Genomic DNA, 27,738 nt, shown 5'->3' with positions numbered 1-27,738 from the left:
GGGCTTTTGAGGAGGGTCTCACCACCGCCTCTTTCAAGGCGGCAGGAAAACCCTTCCAACAGAGAAGCGTTGATAATCCTCTGAGCCAGCCTCGTGTCACCTCCTGAGTGGCCAGTACCAGCCAGGAAGGACACGGGTCCAGTAAACATGTCGTGGCGTGAAGCCTCCCAACAACCTGTCCACGCCCTCGGAGCCACAGGGTCAAACTCATCCCAAACAGCTCAACAAGACGTGTCTCTCTCCCTCGCTTGATCATCCCAATTTCGTCCAGACCGTCCCGGAGCTGAGCGATTTTATCGTATAGATAACCACTAAACTCCTCGGCTCGTCCCTGCAAGGGTCATCCCGCACCTCCTGATGAAGGAGGAGCGGTCACCAAACAGGGCGGCCGGGCGGTTATCTGCCGACGCAATGAGGGTGGAGGCGTAAGAACGCCCGCCTCCCTCATTGCCACTAGGTAGGTCCTAGAATAGGACCCAACTAGTGTCCGATCAGCTTCGAACGACTGGACCTCCAGGTGCTCTCAGGCGTCTTCTCCGCTTTCATCTCCCTCAGCCCTCGGAGAACCAAGGCCGGACGAGATCTGCGCCGGGTCAGAGGTCGCAAAGGCGCGACACGGTCCAAGGCCCCAGCCGCTGGCCTGTTCCCAGGCCACGACTAGTTCCTCAGTCGTGCCGTGGGCCAGATCCTCAGGAATGGCCCAAGCTCCGTCAGGAACCTCTCGGGTCCATCAGGCGCCTGGGACGGAACCAACGATAGGTTCCGCCTCCGCGATGGTGAGTGGCGGTTCGGAAGTCTAGGCGAAGGAGAAATGATCGACCATGACATTGGTTCTGTTACTAAATCATCTAATTCCAGATCATTTAACCACTGTCCAGAGATATAAATCAGATCCAGCGTGCCTCCCCATGTGCGTAGGGCCATCATTTACTCAATCAAGTCCAAGGCCGTCATGGAAGTTTGAACTCCCGAGCTGCCGTCGATAACAAGCCGGCTGATGGAAGGTTGAAATCCCCCATGACTATAAGTCTGGGGGTCTCAACCGCCACAGCGGCAAGTACCTCCAACAGCTCAGGCAGGGCTGTGGTCACGCAGCAAGGAGCCAGGTACGCGATCAACAAGCCCAACTGATTCCTATGGCCCCACCGCACATAGAGGGATTCACAGCCGGCAATCTGAGGAACAGTGGCCTCCCTCGGCTCTAGATCTTCCTTAATAACAACCGCCACCCCCCCACCCCTACCTTGGGCCCTCGGCTGATGAAATGCTCGGAAACCTGGAGGGCACAGCTCAACAAGGGGAACCCCCCCCCTCTGGACCCAACCAGGTCTCCGTAATGCCCATCAGGTCCGCGGACTTCTGAATAAGATCGCAAATCAGGGAGCTTTATTAGCCACGGACCGGCATTACACAACATCAGCCAAGATCCAAGCTCTGAGGATCATGGCCGCCCGAGGAATGGGTAGGGATCAGGCCGGAGCACGTGATCGCTTTCAGACATCGAACACGTGCTCCCAACTCGATACGCCCCTCCGCCATATCTGCCTCTCCCACTTACCGTACAGATCGAACAACCCTCTAGTCCTGGAACAGAGCCCTCCTCCCCTGCCTTCAGACCAGATGAAGTAGTGCCATGAACAAGCACAGGGGCTGGATCCCTCCCCGACGGGTTCTCTCCCCCACCCGTCAAATCCCTCCCCCCCACCCTCCCCTTAAAATTCCCATTAAAACTCCCCTTAAAAAACCTATTAAAACAATTAGTTAAAAATCCCCTGAGTCTCCTATTTTTGGCATGCCATCTCTCGGGGTTCCAAAACCCGTCCTCAAGATGGGCCCTCGATAATGTGGGGGGCCAAACCCGCGAGAGAGGGGAATCTCGCAGGGCAAGAAGGTCAGCCGCTGTAAATATCCGTATGATAAGAGTCCGGCAGGCAGACCCATCCTGGACCTGTCAAGATGAAAATTGACACACCAGTAATTCCGGGTGAAAGACAGACGAGATATAGTTCTTAGGCAGTGGATGAAAAACCGCCATGATTAAGTCAGAGCACCAACCCCTCATATCCAATCCCGAGGGGTGGTCTATGGACGAGGGGAGGGGGAAAAGGATGAAGTCCTACAGTAGTCAAGCTAGGATTGTCCAGGACCATCCTCAGTTCACCCAACTGGGGGCCAAAGATCTTCAGAAGGACCCCTTGCAGCCAGCCCATGGGCGTCCTCTAAGATGATAAAGAGGCGCCCATATGGCCCGTGATCGTCCTTCAAGTTGACAAAGAGGCCGAAGCACGTGCCTAATGGGCCGAGCCGCTCCACCGATGAGGCGCCTCTCTCCCAAAGTCCGGGGGGGGCAAAAGACTCAAAAGCCCCCACAGACGGCCATAGACGTCCTCTAGATGATAGGGAGGGCGTCCCCTAGGCCCGTGGACAACCTTCAGGGTGGCAAAGAAGGCGACCATCGGGCCTCTTCGTGGCCACTAAGCCAGGCCACCAGCTGGAGTAGGCCACTCACCCGCCGGGCCTGCTGGGTCATGCCACCAGCCCCGACTACTGGGCCAGTTCGCCGGACCCAGCCGCCCACCAACAGGCTAGGCCCTTGCCAGACCGGTCCAGCCAGGCCGCCGCCACTGCCGACTGCACCGCCGCCGCCGGGGGGAGAGAGCTCCAAGGCTCCTCCTGGAGCAACACCAGGCCAGGCTGCCACCACCACCGAAGAAATTTGGCCGCCCCCGCCGCCGCTGGAAAAGGCCAGGCTGCCCCCACCACCGACACCGCAGTCAAAGGGGCGAGGGGAGAGGGCTCTAAGGCCCCTCCTGGAGCAGAGCCGAGCCAGGCTGCCGCTGCCGCCGCCGGAGAACCGACCGCCGCCGCCGCTGGAAAAGGCCGGGCCGCTGCCGCTACCGCCGTCGGCCATATCACCGCCGGAGGGAGAGCGCTCCGGGACTCCTCCTGAGGGAACCCGGAGCCGCCCCGCTTCAATCCGCCCATCCTCTGATCCGTCGCACTGTCCTCTACCCGGGCGGGGGGTCCAAGCTGTCAAAAAGACACCCCCCCGACCCGGTCGGGTCCAAAATAGGCCCGTCGCCGCAACAGCTGTTCAGCGGCGCGGCGCCATCTTGGACATGCGCAGTAATAAGTGTGAAAAACGATCATAAGTCCCTTTTTTCAGTGCTTTCACTAGATCAGGGGTCTGCAAACTTGCCTACCTTTAAGACTCGTGGACTTCAACTCCCAGAGTTCCTCAGCCAGCTTTGCTGGGGGTTGAAGTCCAGAAGTCTTAAAAGAGCCAAGTTTGCAGACCCCAGCACAAGATAAATGGTTTTAAGTGAGGTCTACCTATAGTTTGGTGCAGTGGTAAAGATATCAGGCTAGAAATCAGGAAACCTGAGTTCTAGTCCCACCTTAAGCACAAAGCCGAGGTGACTGGCCCAAGCTCTAAGAAGCAGGCAATTGCAAGCTACTTCTGAAAACATTTGCCAAGAAATCTGAAGGGACGTGTCCAGGCATTGCGCAAGAATTGAATGGACATGATTGAATGGAAGATTTTTTTTTTATAAATATATTTGATTGCAGAGGAGAAAAATTACAAGTGATTGGGGCCAATGTCAGTGGATAATTTATTAGAGGGGTTTCAAACTGGCGGCCCACGGGCCAGATGCATCACACACAAGCCACGCCCACCCCGGCTCCGCAAAGGCAAAACATGTTGTGATACATCATGTGACGAGATCAAGCGTGGCTATGGGGACCCTGAAGTAAGCTGGTGTGGGGCGCGAGGGGTAGCTCCATCCCCTCGCTTTGTCTCATGGCTGTGGCACTGCGAGCAACCAGATGGAATGGGTTTGTGCCAGCTGCACAGGCTCATAAGGAGGCTAACTATTGGAACTTCGGTATCACTAACTTTTGAGATATAAGTTGGAACTTTAAATCATTGATAAGCAACCATAAGTTGAGAACTACCCGTATTGAACATTGAAATCATGTTTCCCTTTGCCACTCTCTTCTTTAGGCTAAATGTATTCAGTTCGTCTAATCCAGGCATGTCAAACTCAAGGCCCACTGGCTGGATCCGCCCTGCAAAATGCTTATCTGGCCTGCGGAGCCACCCTGGAAATAGCAAAAGACTGGCCTGTGATGCCTCTGTCAGTGAAAATAGGGCGCAGGGGCATCCATAGGCCTCCCCTAGTCCATTGCTGGCTGAATTGGAGCCTCTGTTGGCCGGATTCGGGCCTCCGAGGCTCTGTTCGGGTCGCTTCACAGACTGCGCCTGCTTTGCTAGCTTCTCAGATTCCACTTACTCCTCCCCACTCCATTTCCCATGGCTTTACTGTACTTACTTTTCAAAGAGCTTCAGAAGAGGCTGACCCACATGGCAGAGAAGCCAAAGTCTTTTATTCAGAAGCCGGTGAAGCTGTAAGAACACGAGATGCAAGGAAAGCAGCTTTCCCCATCTGAATAAAAGACCGGCTTCTCTGCCATGAGGGTCTGCAGGTTTGGTTTGGGCCCAATCTGGCTGGTGTCGAGCAGTCTCCTGCTTGCTGCTGATTGGCTAGTTCGAATGAGCAGCTTCAGGGATTGGGGCATGGCAGCCAATCAACAAGGGGCTTGCAGTTCTACCCAGTGAGCCTCAGTCCCTGAAGCTGTCCTAAAGCAGGAGACCTTTTCTACTACCAGAGACCTGCTGCTTATCAGAAGTTGGCGAAAATGTTTTCCTTAGATTTCACGTTATTACAGCTTTGCCATCATCTGAATAAAACACTTTGGCTTCTCTGCCAGTGGGTCAGCGACTTCTGGAGCTCTGGAGCTCTTCAGAAAGTAAGTAATCCATGGGAAATAGGGTGGGGAGGAGTAAGTTGAATCCTAGACACAAGCAAAGGGGGACGGGAAAGCAATTGTGAGGACCCCAGGGGAGCATGAGGTATCTCAGTGGGTGTTGGGATGGCCTGCTCCAGCACTAGGCCCCGCAGATTCTTCCCCACTCTGAGACACCTCACGTGCATTTAATGACCTGCATATTTGATTAACAAATGCATTGGGGAAAGCAGGGAGTGATCACGTTCATTTAACGTGATTCAATGAAATGAATCCTCCGGTTATGAATGTAATTGGCAGGCTCTATTACATTCATCATTCGAAGATTACCTGTATAATGAGAGTGAGTGAGGGTCTCAAGGAAGTCCTGCCTTAGCACTTGGCCACCACAGATGCCCCCCCCCGACACACCAGTGTCATGCTCCCTTTGACCATGCCCACCCTAGCCACGCCCACCATGACCATGCCCCTGCCATGCTGCCCCTCCCCTCCGGCCCTCCAAGGTCAAACACAACCCTGATGCAGCCCTCAATGAAATTGAGTTTGACACCCCTGGTCTAATCATTCTTCATAGGAAAACTTTGAGCCTTCTGCAAATTTAGCAGTCTTCCCAAATATGCATCATCTGAAAATCTGATGGGCATCCCTTCTATTTTCTGCCTGCAGTATGAAACCTTATCAGATTTCTATTGGAAGCTAAGTATGCCCTGCGGATAGCATATTATCAGTCTGCTAATCTAGTAACTTGCTGAGCTTGTTGATCGAAAGGTCGGCAGCTCGGCGGTTCGAATCCCTAGTGCCACATAATGGGGTGAGCTCCCATTACTTGTGCCCCGGCTTCTGCCAACCTAGCAGTTTCGAAAGCATGTAAAAATGCAAGTAGAAAAAATAGGGACCACCTTTGGTGGGAAGGGAACAGCGTTCTGTGCGCCTCTGGTGTTGAGTCATGCCGGCCACATGACCACAGAGACGTCTTTGGACAGCGCTGGCTCTTCGGCTTTGAAACGGAGATGAGCACCGTCCCCTAGAATCAGCAACGACTAGCACGTATGATCACCTTTTCTAGGATTTTCTCAGATATTAATGCCAAGGTGATTGGTCTGAAGTTTCTTAGATGTACTTTTCTTCCTTTTTAAAATGGGGATAGCCCTTCTCCAATCACTTCCCCAATATTACTGGAGTTTTAAAAAATTACAGTTTGTGATTTTGAAATCACGTCCACCAGTTCCTTTAGCATGCTGGGATTCAAATCTATGCGATTGCAGAGATTTAAACTCATTCAAAGTAGCTGAGTGTTTTCATTTTGGACCTGCGTTGCTCTCCTGCTTCTCAAGGTGTGATCTCTGATAGATTCTACCACCTTTCCCTTTCGTGAAAAAGGTGGTGCACAATAGGAATGAAATAGTGAGCCAGTTGCCTCTCCCTATCCCCATCTTGCCGCCTTGTCCAACCAGCGGAACGACTGCTTCCATAACTCTTTATTCATAGCAACTGGCTGAGGAATTCTGGGAATTCTGGGAGTTGAAGTCCACAAGTCTTAAAGTGGCCAAGGTTGGAGACCCCTGCCTTAGCCTCTATACCAAACTGGCTCTCCATATCATCATTGTGTCTGGTTCGGTTCTACAACCCAACAAGACAGACACAGACTTCAGAGGATAATTAGAACTGCAGAAAAAACAATTGCTACCAACCTGCCTTCCATTGAGGACCTGTATACTGCACGAATCAAGAAGAGGGCCGTGAAAATATTTACAGACCCCTCACATCCTGGACATAAACTGTTTCAACTCCTACCCTCAAAACGACGCTATAGAGCACTGCACACCAGAACAACTAGACACAAGAACAGTTTTTTCCCAAAGGCCATCACTCTGCTAAACAAATAATTCCATCAACACTGTCAGACTATTTACTGAATCTGCACTACTATTAATCGTTTCATAGTTCCCATCACCAATCTCTTTCCACTTATGACTGTATGACTATAACTTGTTGCTGGCAATCCTTATGATTTATATTGATATATTGACCATCAATTGTGTTGTAAATGTTGTACCTTGATGAACGTATCTTTTCTTTTATGTACACTGAGAGCATATGCACCAAGACAAATTCCTTGTGTGTCCAATCACACTTGGCCAATAAATTCTATTCATTATACTATTCATTATTACTGGATTTAAAGTAATATTTCTTCTTTCTTATATAGAATGTATTTAATTTTTAATTTATATTCTTCTTTTTATGGATTTTTTTCCTAATAGCCAAACAACTTTCAGAAATCACATTCATGTTTATCCTCTTCTTAGATTCTGGTTGTGATTCAGTGGCTGATGCAAAGGAGGACGATGCTGGCAGTCTACAAGCGTCATACAGTTTTCCAGCCTGTCAGGCATATGAACCTTTAGTGACCAGATTAGAAAACCTTGTTGCAGTGCAGCCTGACCGTATACGCTGTGGGGTATAGTATATTTCTTTATTTTTATTTATTTATTTGTCAAACATAACAATATATATAAGTATAAGCATGAAATAAACATACGAATTGGATACAACCAAACGGAACATCAGGACAGGAACGGTAGGCACGCTGGTGCTCTTATGCACGCCCCTTACAGACCTCTTAGGAATGGGGTGAGGTCAGTGGTGGGATTCAGCCAGTTCGCACCACTTCGGGAGAACCGGTTGTTAACTTTCTGAGCAGTTTGGCAAACTGGTTGTTGGAAGAAATCATTAGGGCAGAGAACCGGTTGTTAAATTACTGGAATCCCATCACTGGGTGAGGTCAACAGTAGATAGTCTTTGGTTAAAGCTTTGGGGATTTTGGGAAGAGACCACAGAGTCAGGTAGTGCATTCCAGGCATTAACAACTCTGTTACTGAAGTCATATTTTCTACAATCAAGAGTGGAGCGGTTCACTTTAAGTTTAAATCTATTGTGTGCTCGTGTATTGTTGCGGTTGAAGCTGAAGTAGTCTTCAACAGGAAGGACATTGTAGCAGATTATTCTATGAGTTAAACTCAGGTCATATCAAAGGCAGCGGAGTTCTAAATTTTCTAAACCCAGGATTTCAAGTCTGGTGGCATCAGGTATTTTGTTGTATTCAGAGGAATGGAGAACTCTTCTTGTAAAATATTTTTGGACACGCTCAATTGTATTAATGTCCGAAATGAGGTGTGGGTTCCAGACAGGCGAGCTGTAATCGAGAATTGGTCTAGCAAATGTTTTGTATGCTCTGGTTAGTAGTGTAATCTTTCTGGAGAAGAAGCTAGGCAAGATTAGGTTTACAACTCTTCAAGCCTACTACTTAAAGCCTACTATTTCTACTCTTTCAAAGTTGATCTGATAGACCTGGAAGAGAAATCGTGGTCTGCAGGGGATACAACTTAATTATAACAACACAGCTATTCACAAGCAGACTTGTCCTTAACACTGCTAGCCAAATTTTTGAGTTGGACTATGTGGCTAAGAAAATGTGTGTGATATATATAACACATTTTCCTTTTTTTGGGCAAGAGATGGTGAACCTGCAACCAAATACCTCTTCAACCAAAACTTAAGCAGCCCTAGCCAGCATAGACTCTGATTAAGAATGCTTAATTAAATCATAGCTCACAACATCTGGTTTACCACAAGTACTCTGTCCCTGCCGTATTCTTTTTTACTATGCATTTCCTTTTTCTATTTCACACTGTTATCTGAGGCCTTATATGAGTTTGGGCTGAATTTGAGTTTTGTTTTCTGTAATTCATTTTATGGGGGAGGGAAGCAAAGTATGTTGCTGGGGTTTTAATGATGTTCCGGTTCTGGTCAGACATAGGTATAATGATTTTTATATCTTTGTGGCTGTCGTGTCCCCCTCCCCCTCCGACGACCGGGTCTAGGAAGTCCGTATCAGGCGTGGCCACGAAGCCTCTGCAGCTTTGCCAAATTCCTCCGAGGCTTCTCAGGGCAGGCAGTTGTGACTTCAGCAAACTAGATGAGACTTTGCTTGACTCAAAGTTGGAATGCCAAATACAGGTCCTTTATATAGGCTGTGGGGTGTGGCTCCATGACTCAGCATTTATCCAGGTCTGCCCCTCCCTTCCTTCTGCTGGCGTCGCCTCTCAGATCTCCGGAAGCGAGGATCCTCCCACTTTGAATTGTCTTCTGCTGTTTGAGAAAGGGAGGGGTCAGAAGGAGCAGGCCCGGGCAATTCCAATCCGTGGCTGACTTCCTCTGATGGCTGTGTCGTGTCCCAACAGGTTGAGCCAAAGGAACACACGCCGTATGAGTGAGGTTTGTTTGTTCATTCCTGACATCCTGTCCGGGAATGGGGCCAGGGCCGGGGGCTGGAGGCATGACAGGCCGTTCATCTTCATTATCAGACTCAGAGTTTAATAGCAGGCCCGGGAGGAGACGGGATGGGCCGGCTGTGGAGAGGAGGGAGGACGAGGCACAACAGTGGCTGCATAGTTGGCCTGAATCTACCAAAAGGATAGTGCTCGTACCAAGAAGGTTGGTTTCCAGGTTTCTGGCTTATTTCCACCCCTTTCCTCCACAGTGTCCTGAAAAGAGAAAATCTACAGCATCCCTGCCATAATGAACAAATAAGATGAGAAAGCATTTTATTTATTTTATTTTATTTAATTTAATTTAAAATTAATTTAATTTAATTTAATATTAATTTAATTTAATTTAATTTAATTTAATTTAATTTAATTTAATTTAATTTAATTTAATTTAATTTAATAATTTAATTTAATTTAATTTAATTTAATAATTTAATTTAATTTAATAATTTAATTTAATTTAATTTATTTAATTTAATTTAATTTAATTTAATTTAATTTAATTTAATTTAATTTAATTTAATTTAATTTAATTTAATTTAATTTAATAATTTAATTTAATTTAATTTAATTTAATTTATATACTGCCCTTCTCCCGAAGGACTCAGGGCGGTTTACAGCCAGGGTAAAAGCAAAACTCAGAAAAGTTTAAAAACATTTAAAAACTACTTGAATTAAAAGCTGAAGGAATATAAGACTATAATAAAACCCCAATAAAAAACTTCATTAAGCCAGCCCTGCAAGATGAAATAGAAAGGTCTTTAGCTTGCGGCGAAAGGTCCGGAGCTCAGGAAGTTGACGTATCCTCGGAGTTCTAAGCAAAGAGACTATTATAGTAAACCAGTCTAGGGGCAATGAAGATCTAGGTCATTTTTGCTAAGGTCTCCTGCTCTCAGAAGTGCTTCAACTGGGACATCATCCAAGGCTGCTGTCTGGTATTCCAGAAGGAGCTTAATGTCCATGAGGAACTGAAGCCATGGATTTGTCACCCGCTCCAGAGTGAGATGGGGATTGACAACACATGTGGCAGTTTCTGCAAGAATAATAGAATAACAGAGTTGGAAGGGACCTTGGATGTCTTCTAGTTTTAGCCTTTTAAAATATTTCTGTGGAACAAACTGGAGGGAGAAATGTCTTCTTTTAAAACTGAGCTGGTTCTTCATAATACTGTACTGTAAATACTGTTGTTTTAGTCACCTGAGCTTCTTTGCAAAAGGGGTAGATTCAGTGGTGGGATTCAAGCAATTTAACAGCCGGTTCTCTGCCTTAATGATTTCTTCCAACAACCAGTTTGCCAAACTGCTCAGAAAGTTAACAACCGGTTCTCCCGAAGTGGTGCGAACCGGCTGCATCCCACCACTGGATAGATTGGGTTCATAGAACTGTTGTGGAGAGAGGAGGCACAACAGTGGCTGCATAGTTGGCCTGAATCTACCAAAAAGATAGTGCTTGTACCAAGAAGGTTGGTTTCCAGGTTTCTGGCTTATTTCCACCCCTTTCCTCCACAGTGTCCTGAAAAGAGAAAATCTACAGCATCCCTGCCATAATGAACAAATAAGATGAGAAAATTCAGTTTGGAGGAAACGGTACCTTGGTTAACCAAGACCTAAATTATATAGGGATTTATCGGTTTCATTGAGAAACTTGGTAATTAGAGTAGCACCATCACTATCGGTTCTGTGCTTCAGAAGTGGTTCTTACCTGTCAGCAAGTAGGCTACTGCATTTTATTTTATTTTTATTTATTATTTTATTTATTAATTAAATGTATTGGCTACCCACCTTAACACAGGGTACCTCTATGTAGCTGAGTTTTGAAACAATTATAGTTTCAGGTAAATCTTAAGGGTAGTTCTATTTATTTATAATTTAATTTAATTTAATTTAATTTAATTTAATTTAATTTAATTTAATTTAATTTAATTTATATACTGCCCTTCTCCCGAAGGACTCAGGGCGGTTTACAGCCAGGGTAAAAGCAAAACTCAGAAAAGTTTAAAAACATTTAAAAACTACTTGAATTAAAAGCTGAAGGAATATAAGACTATAATAAAACCCCAATAAAAAACTTCATTAAGCCAGCCCTGCAAGATGAAATAGAAAGGTCTTTAGCTTGCGGCGAAAGGTCCGGAGCTCAGGAAGTTGACGTATCCTCGGAGTTCTAAGCAAAGAGACTATTATAGTAAACCAGTCTAGGGGCAATGAAGATCTAGGTCATTTTTGCTAAGGTCTCCTGCTCTCAGAAGTGCTTCAACTGGGACATCATCCAAGGCTGCTGTCTGGTATTCCAGAAGGAGCTTAATGTCCATGAGGAACTGAAGCCATGGATTTGCCACCCGCTCCAGAGTGAGATGGGGATTGACAACACATGTGGCAGTTTCTGCATGAATAATAGAATAACAGAGTTGGAAGGGACCTTGGATGTCTTCTAGTTTTAGCCTTTTAAAATATTTCTGTGGAACAAACTGGAGGGAGAAATGTCTTCTTTTAAAACTGAGCTGGTTCTTCATAATACTGTACTGTAAATACTGTTGTTTTAGTCACCTGAGCTTCTTTGCAAAAGGGGTAGATTCAGTGGTGGGATTCAAGCAATTTAACAGCCGGTTCTCTGCCTTAATGATTTCTTCCAACAACCAGTTTGCCAAACTGCTCAGAAAGTTAACAACCGGTTCTCCCGAAGTGGTGCGAACCGGCTGCATCCCACCACTGGATAGATTGGGTTCATAGAACTGTTGTGGAGAGAGGAGGCACAATCCATGTCCACCAAAGCCTATTGGAAAATTCTAGGAACGTTTTAAGAATCTAACGGCTTCATACATTTTTTGCAGGCTGAGCATGACTCTTAAGGATAAGCAAGTCTTTGGAATAACTGAAATAAAATGCAGTGTTAATTGAATGTGGCAATGTGCATTCAAATTTTTTGTGAAAAACTGATAGAAAATTACCATATAATTGACATAAGAGTCAGTAGCAGCAGGCAAAATGAGTATACTTTTTTTAATCATAGCTTTGTAAAAAAAAAATCATGGTTTTTTTCCCCCTAAAAATACACATTTTAGAAAAAAAATGTGGTTGACATTTGCTGAGCGGTAGAGTTTATGTTTGTTATTGGCTTAAGTGCTTAAATACATTTTGATGCTTTTAATATTGCATGCCACTTATGAATTTGCTAAATAAAGGACAGCAGTGTCTCCTCTCATTATCACTGTCACCACAATCAGGTTGTGATGAGAATAAACTTTGTTTCATTCTTCCTCATACCAAGGCCAAATAAGGAGCGCTTGTGCCTGTAGATCCTCACGCCCCAAAAGATACCAATGTATTGTGAAAACTGAATATTCCAAAGCCTCTAGATATTACTATGTTTGTTTGTTTTTTAAATGTAGGTGCAGACAATCATTTTTATAATCCTAAAGTGTAAATTGGATAGACAAATAAAAATGGAAGTGGAATTTTCTTCTAAGAGCTGTCAGCCACTGCGACTATCAGCAAATATTGAAAATGAGTATACAGTCTCTGTTAACACACCAGGTAAGTACTAAAAGGTGGTCTTTTTATCCTGAATTTGTGTGTGTGTGTGTGTTAGAACATTTTAGTAGAGTTTCTCTTCCTATTAGTGGCATACTTGCACTAGGCTAACAAACTATCCAAAATATTTTTCCTGTCACTGAGGATGCAAAAAGCTACAATGAGAAATTTTTTTTTATTTACACAAACTTACAAGTGGATGGCTGGTAGAATGCATAGAACTAAAAGAGTTTAAGATCATAAAGGAGACCTGCATCTTTCAAGGGTTAATACAAGAAGTCAAGATGCGAGGAGGAGAAAGCTGACACAGGAAGCAGAAGCTCAGCTGCACTTCTTGTTTCCTGTACTTTCTGTTCATGCTGCTATTTTTAACCTCATTATATTTTTAAAAGCATTAGGAAACTTCTCTTCATATGAAGTATTACGTATTGTCAGAGGACATATTTCTATACGTATAGTAGCTAATTTAGTGTTTACGGGTAGTCCTCAACTTATAACCATATGTTTAATGGCCATTGAAAGTTACATCAACACTGAAAAAATGACTTACGATAATACTAATGTCCCATGATCATGTCAATGGGTGAAGCTGGATTCACTGAACAACTGAATGATTCGCTTAACAACTGTGCTAAAAGTCCTAAAGTAGGAATGGCTCATTTAATGACCACATTGCTTATTATTGGAAGTTACAGTCCAATTAGGGTTATAAGTCACATTAACAAGATACTTATATCGATAATTGTGGAATTATCCACAATGTTAATGTTAGACACTATATAGATCAGCACTCAGTATGGAGCCAAGCATTTGAAGGACATGGTGCTGGCTTTAACTAGTTGGATATCTGAGTCACTGTTAACTCTAGTCATTGGATTTCTGATTCAAAATTTTAGCCTGCTACACTCATAGACTCTTTACAATAAGTCATTTTTTTATAACATAAGGAATGAAACAAAATTGTTGTAAACATCAACAGTGGTTTGAAAGCTTATTTTAAACCTTTCTGGTCCCTTTTATAAGGTGGCTCAGGGGCTAGGACGTTGAGCTTGTCGATCGAAAGGTCGGCAGCTCGGCGGTTCGAATCCCTAGTGCTGCCGTGTAATGGGGTGAGCGCCCGTTACTAGTCCCAGCTTCTGCCAAGCTAGCAGTTTCGAAAGCACGTAAAAATGCAAATAGAAAAAATAGGGGCCACCTTTGGTGGGAAGGGAACAGCATTCCGTGCGCCTTTGGCGTTGAGTCAACATGACCACGGAGACGTCTTTGGACAGCGCTGGGTCTTTGGCTTTGAAATGGAGATGAGCGCCGCCCCCTAGAGTCGGCAACGACTAGCATGTATGTGCGAGGGGAACCTTTACCTTTACCTGGTCCCTTTGAGTTACACAGTAAGTGAAATTGCTAGAATTGTTAGATTGCTGGGAATACTTACATTTCTTAATGCTTTACAATTTTGGCTGCCCTCCCTCCCCTGGCACTGACACCCCTACTTTCTCCCCCCCCCCAATACCTGGCCTTTGGAGCATCCTAACACTCTGCTGGATGTCCTCCGTATGCCTGGCCCAACATTTGCAAGTCAGCTTCTTCGTAATCCATTTCAGACATGTCTCATCAGCAGTGGAAGGAAGAGGGTCAGCTGGGGTAGCTGGGCCGGTGGAGCATTGGGTAGCAGATTTGGTAGAGGTGACAGAGTACAGGATGGCCAAAAGTCTAGACATGGTGGGGGTGGAGATAGGTGAGTGAAAGGAACTGAAGAGGAAGCAGCTCCTTACCTTACGGAGTCTTGGGGCTCCCCAAGGCAGCAAGCCAGGAATTACTTGGATTGGGGTGAATCCATGCCTAATAACCAGGTGGGATTTGGTTAATGACAGCCACCAGATCTCCTGATGTTGCTAAGCAATGTGATCACGGGATAGTGTGCTTTAGAACTATATTGCTTAGTGACAGAAATTCTGGTCCCTGTTACCATTACTACCTGTATATGCTCAAATCCTCATACATTCTGTTCTGGTAGATCATTTATATGTGGAAGTATTTGTAACCACATGGTCTCAATGCAGCTATACGTGGCCATGCACAATGGAAACCTATTGTGTAGCAATGGCACATACAGGTGACAAAAGTTACACAAAAGGAAATTATGTTCTTGTTCTTCTATTCTCCATGTCATTTTGATAATAGTTCTTGTGTTCTCGTTCTTTGATGCTTTTCGGGGCTAACTTTTAATAAATTTCAACAATGGCATCAAAGCAAAATGCTAAGGACACGTTTCAACAAGTGCAAAGACTCCATAATGGGCCTAATGGATAAAATTAGTGTGTTTGATTTGCTTTGTTCTGGAAACTGTGTAGCATCCATAGAGAGAAAATTCAGTGTAAATGAATCAACCATCTGCCATATGCCAAAAGGAAGACTATGTTTATAAGGTTAATTTCATTTTTTCCTTGTTTATTTTTAAGCCAGACACTTTTCCATAAGCCTCTATTTGTTCTAATAGTTTAGAACCTGATATAAGTGGTTCTTCCAGAATAAATACTAGGTGGTGGTGGTGGTTGTTGTTGTTGTTGTTGTTGTTGTTGTTGTTGTTGTTGTTGTTATTATTATTATTATTATTATTATTATTATTATTATTATTATTATTATTATTATTTAGATTTTTATACCGCCCTTCTCCTGAAGGACTCAGGGCGGTTTACAGCCGATAAAAACACATATAACAAAAGTTAAAAATCATTTAAAAAACTAATTCAATGTATGGCTAAAATTTAAAATAAATAAAATTATATTGAAGCTATATTGAAGCTAGCCCTGCACGATGGAATAAAAGGGTCTTCAGCTCGCGGCGGAAGGTCCGGAAGTTGGGGAGTTGACGAAGCCCCGGAGGCAGCTCGTTCCAGAGGGCAGGAGCCCCCACAGAGAAGGCCCTCCCCCTGGGGGTCGCCAGCCAACATTGCTTAACTGACGGCACCCTGAGGAGGCCCTCCCTGTGGGAGCGCACAGGTCGATGGGAGGCTACCGGTGGTAGTAGGCAGTCCCGTAAGTAACCCGGTCCTCGGCCATGGAGCACTTTAAAGGTGGTAACCAGCACCTTGAATTGCACCCGAAAGACCACCGGAAGCCAGTGAAGACCGCGCAGGAGAGGTGTCACATGGGAGCTACGAGATGCTCCCTCTATCACCCGCGCAGGTCATCAGCAAAAGCTTGCAGTTTGTATTCTTCTCGTTTAATTTTCAGTCCTTTTATGTTATCATTTCATCTGATATTCCTGTTCAAAACTTCTAATGTCAAAATAAATAGCAATGGGGAAAGCGGGCAACGTTGCCTTGTACCTTTCCTGATTTTAACATTTCCTGTCATTTCTCCATTTATCATTATCTTAGCTGACTGTTTCTCATAAATTGTTTTTATAGTGTTTACAAATCTCTCCCCAAAGTCCATTGTCTTCAATTGTTTTATCATAAATTGCCAATTCACGTTGTCAAAAGCTTTTTGTGCGACTAAAAATATCATTGCCATTTGTTTCTCTGGATGTGATTCATAGTATTCCAACACATTTAATATTATCCTCGTATTATCTCTAATTTGTCTCTTAGGGAAGAAACCATTTTGATCTACACGGATAAGTTCATTTAACAGTCTTTTTAATCCGTTTGCCATTATTGAAGCAAAAATCTTATAGTCCACATTTATTAGTGAAATTGATCTATAATTTTTTTATCAGTTGTAAATCTGCATCTTCTTTGGGTATAAGTGTTACATATGCCTCTCTCCATGAGTCTGGCATTCTTGCTTTGTTTAGAAGTTCATTATACAGTTCTAGCATTATATTACTCATTATTTCTTGAAAGATTTTATATAGTTCTGCTGGTAGGCCATCTGGTCCTGTTCCCTTCCCACTTTTTGTCTTTTAATTGCTTCAGTTCCATCATTGTTATTCTTTCTTCTAACATAGCCTTATGTTGTTCGGATATTTTTGGTAAATCTGATTTTTCTAAATTTTTTATTGTCTCTTCCTCCAAAATATCCTCTTGACAATATAATTTTTCATAGTAATGTTATTTTTATTATTATTATTATTATTTATTCGATTTTTATACCGCCCTTCTCCCGAAGGACTCAGGGTGGTGTACAGCCAAAAGTAAAAACAGACAATAAAATATACAATTAAAATACAAATTAAAAAACTTATTTTATAATTGGCCTAAAAAACTTTAAAATATATAAAGCTAAAACCCCTTAAAATTAATAATAGAAAATTTAAAATCAATAAAATTTAAGCCAGCCCCGCGCGAATGAAAAGATGTGTCTTCAGTTCGCGGCGGAAGATCTGAAGGTCAGGTATTTGGCGTAAACCCGGGGGAAGCTCGTTCCAGAGTGTGGGAGCCCCCACAGAGAAGGACCTTCCCCTGGGGGCCGCCAGCCGACATTGCTTGGCGGACAGCACCCTGAGAAGTCCCTCTCTGTGAGAGCGTACGGGTCGGTGGGAGGCATGCGGTAACAGCAGGCGGTCCCGTAAGTACCCAGGCCCTAAGCCAGTGGTTCCCAACCTTTTCTTGTTTGAGGCACCCTTGGAAAGCCTTTCAAAAGTTCCCGGCACCCTTATAAGGAAATAGGCCACAGGCCCCAGTCAAAGTTACGACGGCATTGAAAAAAAGTGACTCCCAACCATTTTCCACACTTACAACCATTGCAGCATCTCTTTCGGTGACGTGATTTTACATTTGGATGCTTGACAACAACCAGTTTGTATTTATGCCAGCTGCAGTTTTCCTGGAGGTCACATGATCCCCTTTTGTGACCTAGTCAATGGGGGAAAGCCAGATCCACTTAACAACCTGCGTTACTAACAACCGCAAACTTAACAACCGCAGTGATCCACTTAACAAACAGGACCAGAAAGGTTGCAAAGTGAGGCAAAACTCACTTAATCCATTTTTCCCTTAGCAACATCAATTGGGGGGGGGGAGAGGAAGGCTCCTTTGGGGTCGTAAGTCGAGGACTACCTGTACTGTATATACGGGATACGGTACCTCAACGTCAACCCCCTCGAGGCTGGTAGGGAAAAAGAAAAATAAATGAAAATAAACTAGAGAATGAAAAATCGCCTCCCAGGAGGGCATGCAAACAGCACCCACTCTTTTGACGTTAAGCCTGTGGCTTTTAGCCTGTGGCTTTTATTCCGACTGGAATAAAGAACCCTGCCCAAGCACGCCTTGCAAACGGGCGGTATTCCTTCCCGTTAGGGTCCTCGCGGAGGAATAGCAAAGGAGAGACCCCCCCCTCACCCTCCCTTACCTGCTCTGACCCTCGTCCTCGCTCTCCACAAACCCGGCGCTGCTGCCAGGAAACCAAAAGCCGGAGGTGCGCAAAAAAAAAAAAGAAAAAAAAAGACGCGTTAAGTGCAGCAACTGCGGCGACGCGTTCTTTTTTGGCCGCAGTTCTTATTTCTCCCGCCCACAATTTCTCGGAGCAAAAATTTTCCTGAGGTCAGTGCTTGGCGCATGCGCAGAGAGCGGTGTCTTGCCTCGAGACGCCTTTTGCGCATGCGTTGATCGGATAGCGTCACTTCACAGCCCTTGTAACGAGATCCTCTGGTTGTCGAGTCTGAATTGAAGAAGGGGGTTCTTTTTTAAAATAATAATAATAATAAAATAAAATAAAAAGAGCCGGGCGAGTTAGAGCAAACCTTGATCGATGCTTTCTCCGAGTGCATCGGTAGTCCCCTCCCTCCCCCTCTCCCGCCAAGAGAGAATGCAATTTTTTCCCCGAAATTTTGGCGGCACCCTCAAAAGATCTCACGGCACCCCTTAGTGCCGCGGCACACCGGTTGGGAACCACTGCCCTAAGCCATGGAGCGCTTTAAAGGTAGTGACCAAAACCTTAAAGTGCACCCGAAAGGCCCGAAAGTGTTGAGTTCTTTTCTGTTCTTCTTCTTCTTCTTTTCTTCTTTTCTTCATTACTATAATGTAGTTTCCCCTTTTCATGTAGTAGATGCTTTATCATTTTCTTCTTTTCTTTTTTTATTTCATATGCTAGCCATCTTCCTGGTTTGTTTGCATTTTCAAAAAAGTTCTGTCTGGATGTTCTTAATTTATTTGCTAACAACTCTTGTTCATTTAAATTTATTTCATGCCAATTCTATCTGTTTTTGTCTTTTCCTTTTGTTTTTCTTTGCAGTGTAGATTATTGCCAGTCCTCTAATATATGCCTTCATCGTATCCCATACACTCTGGAGTGATGTGTCCTCTTTTTTATTTATTTCAAAGAAAGACTTTGAAATTCTTTTTCCATAAATCGTTGCAAATCATTTTCTTTTAATATTAGTGTATGAGTTTCCTTTTGTGTTCTGATTATTGCTGATCTTGTCTCCCCTTCAGACTTATCATCTGGAACTGTATGTTTGAAACTATTTTCTGGAGATTTAATGATAGCTGAATCAAACATCACTTACTATACTGACATGGAAGAAATAAGCAACTTGTTGTCTACTGCAGCAAATCCGGTGGAATTCATGTGTCAGGTGAAATATTAAATTAATTTCTAATGGGGCAAAGTAAATAACCTCCCTGCTTTAGGGAGGAGGGAACAGGAGAGAGCTTGATATATCATTTAGATCAGGGGTCACCAACCTTTTGGACCTCATTAAATTCATAATTTTAAATCCCGCGGACCACTAATATGATGGACTTCAACTCTGGCTGAGGAACTCTGGGAGTTGAAGTCCACAAGTCTCATAGTTGCCAAGGTTGGAGACCCCTGGTCTGTAGCATACCCATTTTGCCTGATAGGGCGGGATGGGTCAATGTAATTGGAACAAGATGCCTCCTCAGGCAATCCAGTTGCATGCCATGAAGGGCCTTAAAGGTGATAACCAGCACCTTGAATTAGATCCAGGAGCAAACAAGGACTCAACGCAGTTCATGCAACAAAGGTTTTGCAGGCTCAGTCCTTGGGGCATCCAAAATTGCCTGCGCAGCCACATTCTGTGCCAACTCCAGCGTATGGATCCTCTTCAAGGGTAGCCCTATGTAGAGCACATTCTCCTGAGTCCCTCAGGAGATGATCAGGGCATGAATGATTGAGAGAAGGGCCTCCGATATAGGAAGGGGGGCAACTGGTGCACAACTCAAAGGCCTTCCTAGCCATAACTATTGTCTGCCCCTTTTTTTTTGAATTTTTTTTTATTTTTTAAAGACATACAAACATAAAAACATCTTTCATTCAAATTTCAATACAATGTGTCGGTGCGTGGATTACATTTTTTGTGGAAAAACAATTATCTATCATTAGCTTGTTTAATCCATTTTATCATCTAACTATAATCAAATATTTTAATCAATTAATTTCTGGAACAATATTTCTTATCATCCTATTTTATCTGTCATTTCAAAAGAATTATATCATTCATTCATATCAATTCATTATCATCAATAATTTTTAACTTATTAAAAACTAACATCTTCCTTATTATAATTTCTTTTCCAACCATTGGTAAAATAAATCCCATACTTTATAAAATTGCGTATCTTCCTGTTCCCTAATTTCAAAGGTCAATTTACTCATTTCTGCACAGTCCATTATTTTCCCAATAATTTCATCTTGCGGTGGCAATTTCTCATTTTTCCAGTTCCGTGCAAATACAATTCTAGCTGCTGTTATTACATTCACAATCAAATATCTCCGTTCTCTAGTATAGGATTCAGGTATAATTCCCAAGAGAAAAAGTTCTGGTTTAAAGTCTATATGTTTCTTTATCATTTTCTCCAACCATCATATATATTTTAGTCCAATATCTTTTAGCTTAAAACTTTATCTAGATTAGTCAAGTTGTTATAGAAACCTTTTATTTTTACCTCTTTATCATACTACTGTCTGCTCCTTGAGCAGCAGTTGTGAGTCCAGGACTATTGCAATGCTCTCTACATGGGCTCCCCTTGAAGAGCACCAGGCGGCTCCAGCTAGTCCAGAATGCGGCCGCGCGGGTGATAGAGGGAGCACCGCGCTGCTCCCATATAACACCCATCCTGCGCAGCCTGCACTGGTTGCTGGTAGCCTTCCGGGTGCACTTCAAGGTGTTAGTGACCACCTTTAAAGCGCTCCATGGCTTAGGACCGGGATATTTACGAGACCGCCTTCTGCCACCTATAGCCTCCCAATGTCCTGTGCGCTCCCACAGAGTGGGCCTTCTCAGGGTGCCGTCGACCAAACAATGTCAGTTGGCGGCCCCCAGGGGGAGAGCCTTCTCTGTGGCAGCACCGGCCCTTTGGAACGAGTTGCCTCCGGGTTTACGCCAACTTCCCGACCTTCAAGCGGGAATTGAAGACGTTACGATTGCATCGGGCGGGACTAGCCTAAGTATATTTTAATGTGTATTTTCACTGTATTTTAAGGGGTTTTAAGTCGGTCTTTGACCGTTTTAGTTGATGGCCTTGTTAATATTTGTTTTTAAATTCTTTTAAATTTGCTATTTATTTGTTGTATTTTAAGATGGCTGTACACCGCCCTGAGTCCTTCGGGAGAAGGGCGGTATAAAAGTTTAATTATAAATAAATAAATAAATAAATCCCCCCAGATTATGTATGGATCTATCTGGGGCAGGGCAACCCCATCCACGACCAAAAATGATCCCCCCCCCGATACACAGGACCCACCCACCCAGAGCCATACATCTTACCAGGGTTCAGTTGAAGCCCGTTGTCCTCCATCCAACCTTCCACAGCCTCCAAGCACCATGAAAGAACACCAGTGGTGGGATTCAGCCAGTTCGCACCACTTCAGGGGAACCGGTTGTTAACTTTCTGAGCAGTTTGGCAAACTGGTTGTTGGAAGAAATCATTAGGGCAGAGAACCGGCTGTTAAATTACTTGAATCCCACCACTGAAGAACATCCACAACATCGTTTAATTTACCCAGGTGAATTAAGATGAATACAGCATGGTGATAGATGATCATCATTTTGTTTTAAAATGCTAATAATTTCTTAAGGTTTTAAAGTGACAGACAAATTCTTAATTGGTGGCTGTTCATAAACTGTTTCAACTCCTACCCTCAAAACGACGCTATAGAGCCCTGCACACCAGAACAACTAGACACAAGAACAGTTTTTTCCCGAAGGCCATCACTCTGCTAAACAAATAATTCCCTCAACACTGTCAAACTATTTACCAAATCTGCACTACTATTAATCGTCTCATCGTTCCCATCACCAATCTCTTTCCACTTATGACTGTATGACTATAACTTGTTGCTGGCAATCCTTATGATTTATATTGATATATTGACCATCATTTGTGTTGTAAATGTTGTACCTTGATGAACGTATCTTTTCTTTTATGTACACTGAGAGCATATGCACCAAGACAAATTCCTTGTGTGTCCAATCACACTTGGCCAATAAAAATTCTATTCTATTCTATTCTATTCTATTCTATTCTATTCTATTCTATTCTATTCTATTCTATTCTATTCTATTCTACATCCAGGCATTTAAGATTGTACCCTATAACACAGAAGCTCTGGACAAAATCCTCACAGAATCATTGAAAACAAACCTTCCTGCCAGCGGTTTGCACCTCTTAGGAATCAACCAATTGGAAGAAGAAAATATTACTAGTGAGTATGATGGTGATTTGGGTAAAAAAGCCTTTATGAATGATTCTACACTAAATTCAAGTGCTTACACAAAAGCACATGTTATATGAAAGAGCTGGGCATGTGTGACTGTCTTGCACAATCCTAGCAACTAGAGGAACTAGCACAGCTGTAAGCCAATTCCTAAAACACATATTTTAAGACAGGGGTCTCTAACCTTGGTCCCTTTAAGACTTGTGGACTTCAACTCCCAGAGTTCCTCAGCCAGCTTTGCTGGCTGAGGGACTCTGGGAGTTGAAGTCCACAAGTCTTAAAGGGACCAAGGTTGGAGACCCCTGTTTTAAGAGACTAAAAAGAGATGTGTGTCAACTCTCAAAATGACTCTAGCTGCAGCCATATTTTTCTTGCTTTGTTTCTTAGTTGCCATACTTATGGAGGGAGGAGAGGGACTTATGGGATGTAGAATGTTTTCCGCCAATGTGCCAGACATAACAACAATAAAGCTCCTGAGAACCAAGGCTATATCAGTAATGGCGAAGGAGTGCTGAGAAGTTCACCTGCTTGGTTGGCTAACCTGACCTGTGACACAAGGGGGTGGACAGTATCTATTATCAGGGGTTGCCACAAAGAAGAGGGAGTCGGGCTGTTCTCCAAAGCACCTCAGGGCAGGACAAGAAGCAATGGGTGGAAACTAATCCAGGAGAGAAGCAACTTAGAACTAAGGAGAAATTTCCTGACAGTTAGAACAATCAATAAGTGGAACGACTTGCCTGCAGAAGTTGTGAATGCTCCAACACTGGAAATTTTTAAGAAGATGTTGGATAACCATTTGTCTGAAGTGGTGTAGGGTTTCCTGCCTGGGCAGGGGGCTGGACTAGAAGGCCTCCAAGGTCCCTTCCAACTCTGTTGTTGTTGTTGTTGTTGTTGTTGTTGTTGTTGTTATTATTTAATTATACCAAAAACGTGGGAATTATTCAGTGTTGGTTTCACCTTTGACCGTGCCGATATGATATACCCAATAAACCGGATTTTTGAGGAAACCGAGGCCTCAGAGTCTTGAATTGGTTGGGAGCATTACTCGGAACCATAACAATGTGGACAGAATACTGGTCCTATTGTTGAAGCGTTCTTTTAAGAAAAAGCATAGTTCAGAAGAATGTACATTGAAATAATGCCCTTATTCATTGATCGATATTTATTTATTTAACAATTCATACTTTTTAATCGGCAAGTTTAATTATTGTAATAAAAGGCCGCAGTGGCAATGATCAGAAAGAAAGATCGGCATTTTTTATTTATAGATTTTTTTTTATTCTGCCTTTTTTATTTCTATAAATAACTCAAGATGGTGGACATATCTAATATTCTTTCCTCCTCCAGTTTCCCCCACAACAACCACCGATGTGAGGTAATTTGGTCTGAAAGAGAGTGACTGGCCCATATCAGTTGCCAGCTTTGTACATCAGCACGCGACTCATTTTATATTTAGGAACTGATATAATGTACAACACTCTTATATGTTGCGTGTATTCTAGAAAGTGCTTTATCAGATCTTGCACAGTGGCCGTGACCCCCGCGCCCCCAAAAATGCCACGTGTGACCTGGGTTGGCAGTCCTATCCTTACAGGGATTCTACTGGACAAGCCAATAGTCCAGACATGATAAACAAAAATTGAAATTAGATTTAGGCCATTTCCATTATTTAATTTGTTACCAGTGGCATAGCTCTATAAAAAAATTGTATTTTCCTCCTTTTTCTTTCAGGTCAAAGAGACGAAGAGCTACCAACTCTGCTGCACTTTGCTGCAAAATATGGTTTAAAAAATCTCACAGCCCTGTTGCTTACATGCCCAGGAGCTCTGCAGGCTTATAGTGTTGCCAACAAGTATGGTCACTATCCTAACAATATTGCTGAAAAGCATGGCTTCAAAGATCTCCGTCAATTCATTGATGAATATGTGGTAAAGATATTTTCTCTCTCTGTTATAATGGGAAGAAAAGTACTGGGACTAAAACTTAAAAGTTCATGACTCACGTAGAAACAATAGATTTGAAGTTTTCAGTGATATACGTGTGTTTTATTCCACAATAATAAACATGTGAATGATATTGAGTTTTCCAGAAGGTGAAGGGGCTATTCTTGTATTGAAATAATAATAATAATAATCTGAAAGAGGGACCTTAAAGAGTCCTCACCATTAATCTAAATGGGGCTTTTAGAATTAGATCTAGAGACATTTGATACTTCAGTTTTCACATAGGAAGAAATCTGTATGGGTTATCTTAGGTAGATTCTGAAGGAGCACAGAGGAACTGATGTGTGCACAATTACTGTGGGTTATATAGATCTACATTGGTGGGTATCAACTAGTATCTTTTTGAAAAGGAGCAGAACTGGAAGACACCGTTTTGTTGAACTTTCCTTGGATTCTTGTAACCAAAATATTCTGGAGATGTAATATGCAACATATAATGAGCTTTCTTAATTAGTATATTACATTTAGAAAGAAAAAAATCTAGGACAGCTATATAATATGGGAATACATGGCTTGTAAATACATTAGAGAAGGACTTTGAAGTGATCACTGACAACAAGCTGGACACGAATAATAAATATCAGAAAACTGAGCATTGTATTTCCAAATAGATATTAGATTAGAGGAAGTTCAGAGGAAAGCAGTGAAGAAGATACAAGTACTTAAATAGGTGCCCTATGTCGATAGGTTGAAGGAACGAGAGATGTTCAGTCTGGAAGACATGAGACTGAATGGAGAGATGGTAGCTGTGTTCAGGTATATAAAGAGAAGTTACAGGGAAGATGGTCCAGAACTATTTTCCGTGACTACAAAAACCAGAGCCAAACCTAACAGCTATAAATTGCAGCTGCCAAGATTTTATCTGAATACAATTTCCTGATGGTAAGATCTATTCAGAGCCACTTTGGCGTAGTGGTTAAGGCACCAGGCTAGAAACTAGGAGACAGTGAGTTCTAATCCCAAGGCTAGCTGGATGACCTTGGGCTAGTCACTCTCAGCCATAGAAATAAAGATAATGACAAATTACTTCCAAAATCTTGCCAAGAAAACTATAGGGACTTGGTCCAGGAAATTGCCAGGAGTCATAATTTTCTCTAAGGGACGAAAACCAAAACAATAACAACAACAACAACAAAACGCTCAACTGCACCGCAGTGGAATAAATCTACTTATGAAAGTTGTAGGTTCTCTATCTCTGGGGGTGTTTAAGAAGGGCCTGGACAGTCATCTCTCATGGAAGGTTTAACTCAGTGGTTCTCAACCTTTATAGTGCTGCGACCCCTTTAATACAATTCCCCACAATGTGGCGACCCCAACCGTAAAATTATTTTCGTTTTGAATTTATCACGCCTGAAGCCGTATTGGCTAGTGATCTGAACTGCTTGCGATTGCCTGGAGGACGGAGGCATTAAAGCGGAGACTCCTCCCCTATTAAGTTTATCGCGCCTGAAGCCAGATTAGGCTAGCGATTGGGAGTGATTACAGCTGGCTTGAGAGCAGAGATTTCACTCTTTTTTAATTCATCGCGCCTGAAGCCGAATTCGGCTAGCAATTTGAAGAGCCTGCAAATGTGGCTTGTGGAGTCAACCATTGGAGCGTGATTCTTCGACTCGCAAGTATACTTCCCATATTTCCGATGGTCTTAGGCGACCCCTGGCAAATCGTCATTCGACCCCCAACGGGGTCCCGACCCACAGGTTGAGAACCGCTGGTAACTGATTCCAACACTTTGCAGATGGCTGGATGATCCTTGTGTCCCTTCCTATTCTATGATTCTGTTGCTTTATACCTGATGCACTTGTAGACTGGGTTTCCTTTGCTACCTTTAACTCAGTTTTCAGTAGGACCATATTTGGAACCGACTGTATTAATCAAGCAGCCATTACTGTGCAAGAGAGGCTATTGGCTTTTCTTTTTCTTGCAGGAGACGGCAGACATGCTGAAATCTCACATAAAAGAGGAGTTGATGCAAGGGGAGGAAGATGGCTCTGTTTATGAGTCCATGGCTCATGTCTCGGCTGACCTGTTGATGAAATGCTCAATGAACCCCAGTTGCGATGAAGAACTCTATGAATCCATGGGTGGTCTGATCCCCAGCTCTACAGAGGACTTATGTACATATGCAGTGCTCCTTATTTATCTCGTAATATAAGTGATGGGGGCTACCAACTGATGTTAAGCCAAAATTTCTGGTGACTTTAAATGTGGCTATTTTGCACACAGGATGCAAAGTTAAAACACATTTAATTTTGCACGGGAATGTAAGTAGCAAAAAAGCAGAAAGGGAACATACTTACCTGCAAACAGCAATGTTCATGTAGTAGATGTTACATTTACAGTTTGTGGTTTGGCAGACTGTATTCTTTACAGCAGGGGTCTCCAACCTTGGTCCCTTTAAGACTGGTGGACTTCAACTCCCAGAGTCCCTCAGCCAGCAAAGCTGGCTGAGGAATTCTGGGAGTTGAAGTCCACCAGTCTTAAAGGGACCAAGGTTGGAGCCCCCTGCTTTGCTGGCTGAGGGACTCTGGGAGTTGAAGTCCACAAGTCTTAAAGGGACCAAGGTTGGAGCCCCCTGCTTTGCTGGCTGAGGGACTCTGGGAGTTGAAGTCCACAAGTCTTAAAGGGACCAAGGTTGGAGACCCCTGCTTTGCTGGCTGAGGGACTCTGGGAGTTGAAGTCCACAAGTCTTAAAGGGACCAAGGCTGGAGCCCCCTGCTTTGCTGGCTGAGGGACTCGGGGAGTTGAAGTCCACAAGTCTTAAAGGGACCGAGGTTGGAGACTCCTGCTTTGCTGGCTGAGGGACTCTGGGAGTTGTAGTCCACAAGTCTTAAAGGGACCGAGGTTGGAGATTCCTGCTTTAAAGCACTGCACTTCAGGTTTGGCTATGGAGGAACATAGAACATAGAATACAGATAGTTCTCAACTTGCAACCACAATTGAGCCCAAAATTTCTGTTGATGAGTGAGAACATTTGTTAAGTGAGTTTTATCCCATTTTACAACCTTTCCTGCCACAGTTGTTAAGCAAATCCTGCTGTTGATCAATTAGTATCACGGTTGTTAAGTGAATCTGGCTTCCCTGCCCACTTTGCTTGTCACAAGGTTGCATAAGGTGATCACATGACCCTGGGACACTGCAACCATCACAAATATGTGCCAGTTGCCAAATGTCGACTGTCCCACTCAGTTATCTAGCAAAGAAGGACTCCTGGCCATTTGTTTTGCTAAGCCTGTATTTGACTAAAGCTTAAATAGTTACGGGACTAGGATAAGCTGAATCTGAGGTTTTCCCATGTAAACAACACAGAGGAAAGTTCCCTCTGCCCCCCCCCCCGCCATTCCCCCTCTCTCTCCTCCCCCCCTTGTTATCAGCAAATGTCCAATCAAGTGCTTGTATATTGTTTAGGAAACAGGTGCTCGGTTTCCAGCTCTGCATATTGTTAGTTGA

The 27,738-nt window shown here is 43.5% G+C and overlaps 1 protein-coding gene across 2 annotated transcripts in view; it reads left to right on the top strand.

Moving 5' to 3' along the window:
• PIK3AP1 (phosphoinositide-3-kinase adaptor protein 1) overlaps nucleotides 1-27,738 on the top strand; it is an 88,767-nt gene that overhangs the window by 15,413 nt on the left and 45,616 nt on the right. For both annotated transcript variants that reach the window (XM_058188850.1, XM_058188849.1), the window contains exons 3-8: nucleotides 7,119-7,270; nucleotides 12,526-12,670; nucleotides 19,042-19,184; nucleotides 22,147-22,276; nucleotides 24,020-24,216; nucleotides 26,216-26,405. In XM_058188850.1, the coding sequence (XP_058044833.1) occupies nucleotides 7,119-7,270; nucleotides 12,526-12,670; nucleotides 19,042-19,184; nucleotides 22,147-22,276; nucleotides 24,020-24,216; nucleotides 26,216-26,405 (957 nt within the window). The remainder of the gene's footprint in view (nucleotides 1-7,118; nucleotides 7,271-12,525; nucleotides 12,671-19,041; nucleotides 19,185-22,146; nucleotides 22,277-24,019; nucleotides 24,217-26,215; nucleotides 26,406-27,738) is intronic.

Source organism: Ahaetulla prasina, chromosome 6 (genome assembly GCF_028640845.1).
Source record: "Ahaetulla prasina isolate Xishuangbanna chromosome 6, ASM2864084v1, whole genome shotgun sequence".
Lineage (NCBI taxonomy): Eukaryota > Metazoa > Chordata > Lepidosauria > Squamata > Colubridae > Ahaetulla > Ahaetulla prasina.
The sequence above is the reverse complement of the archived record's forward strand: the minus strand, read 5'-3'. Positions and strand labels throughout refer to the sequence as shown.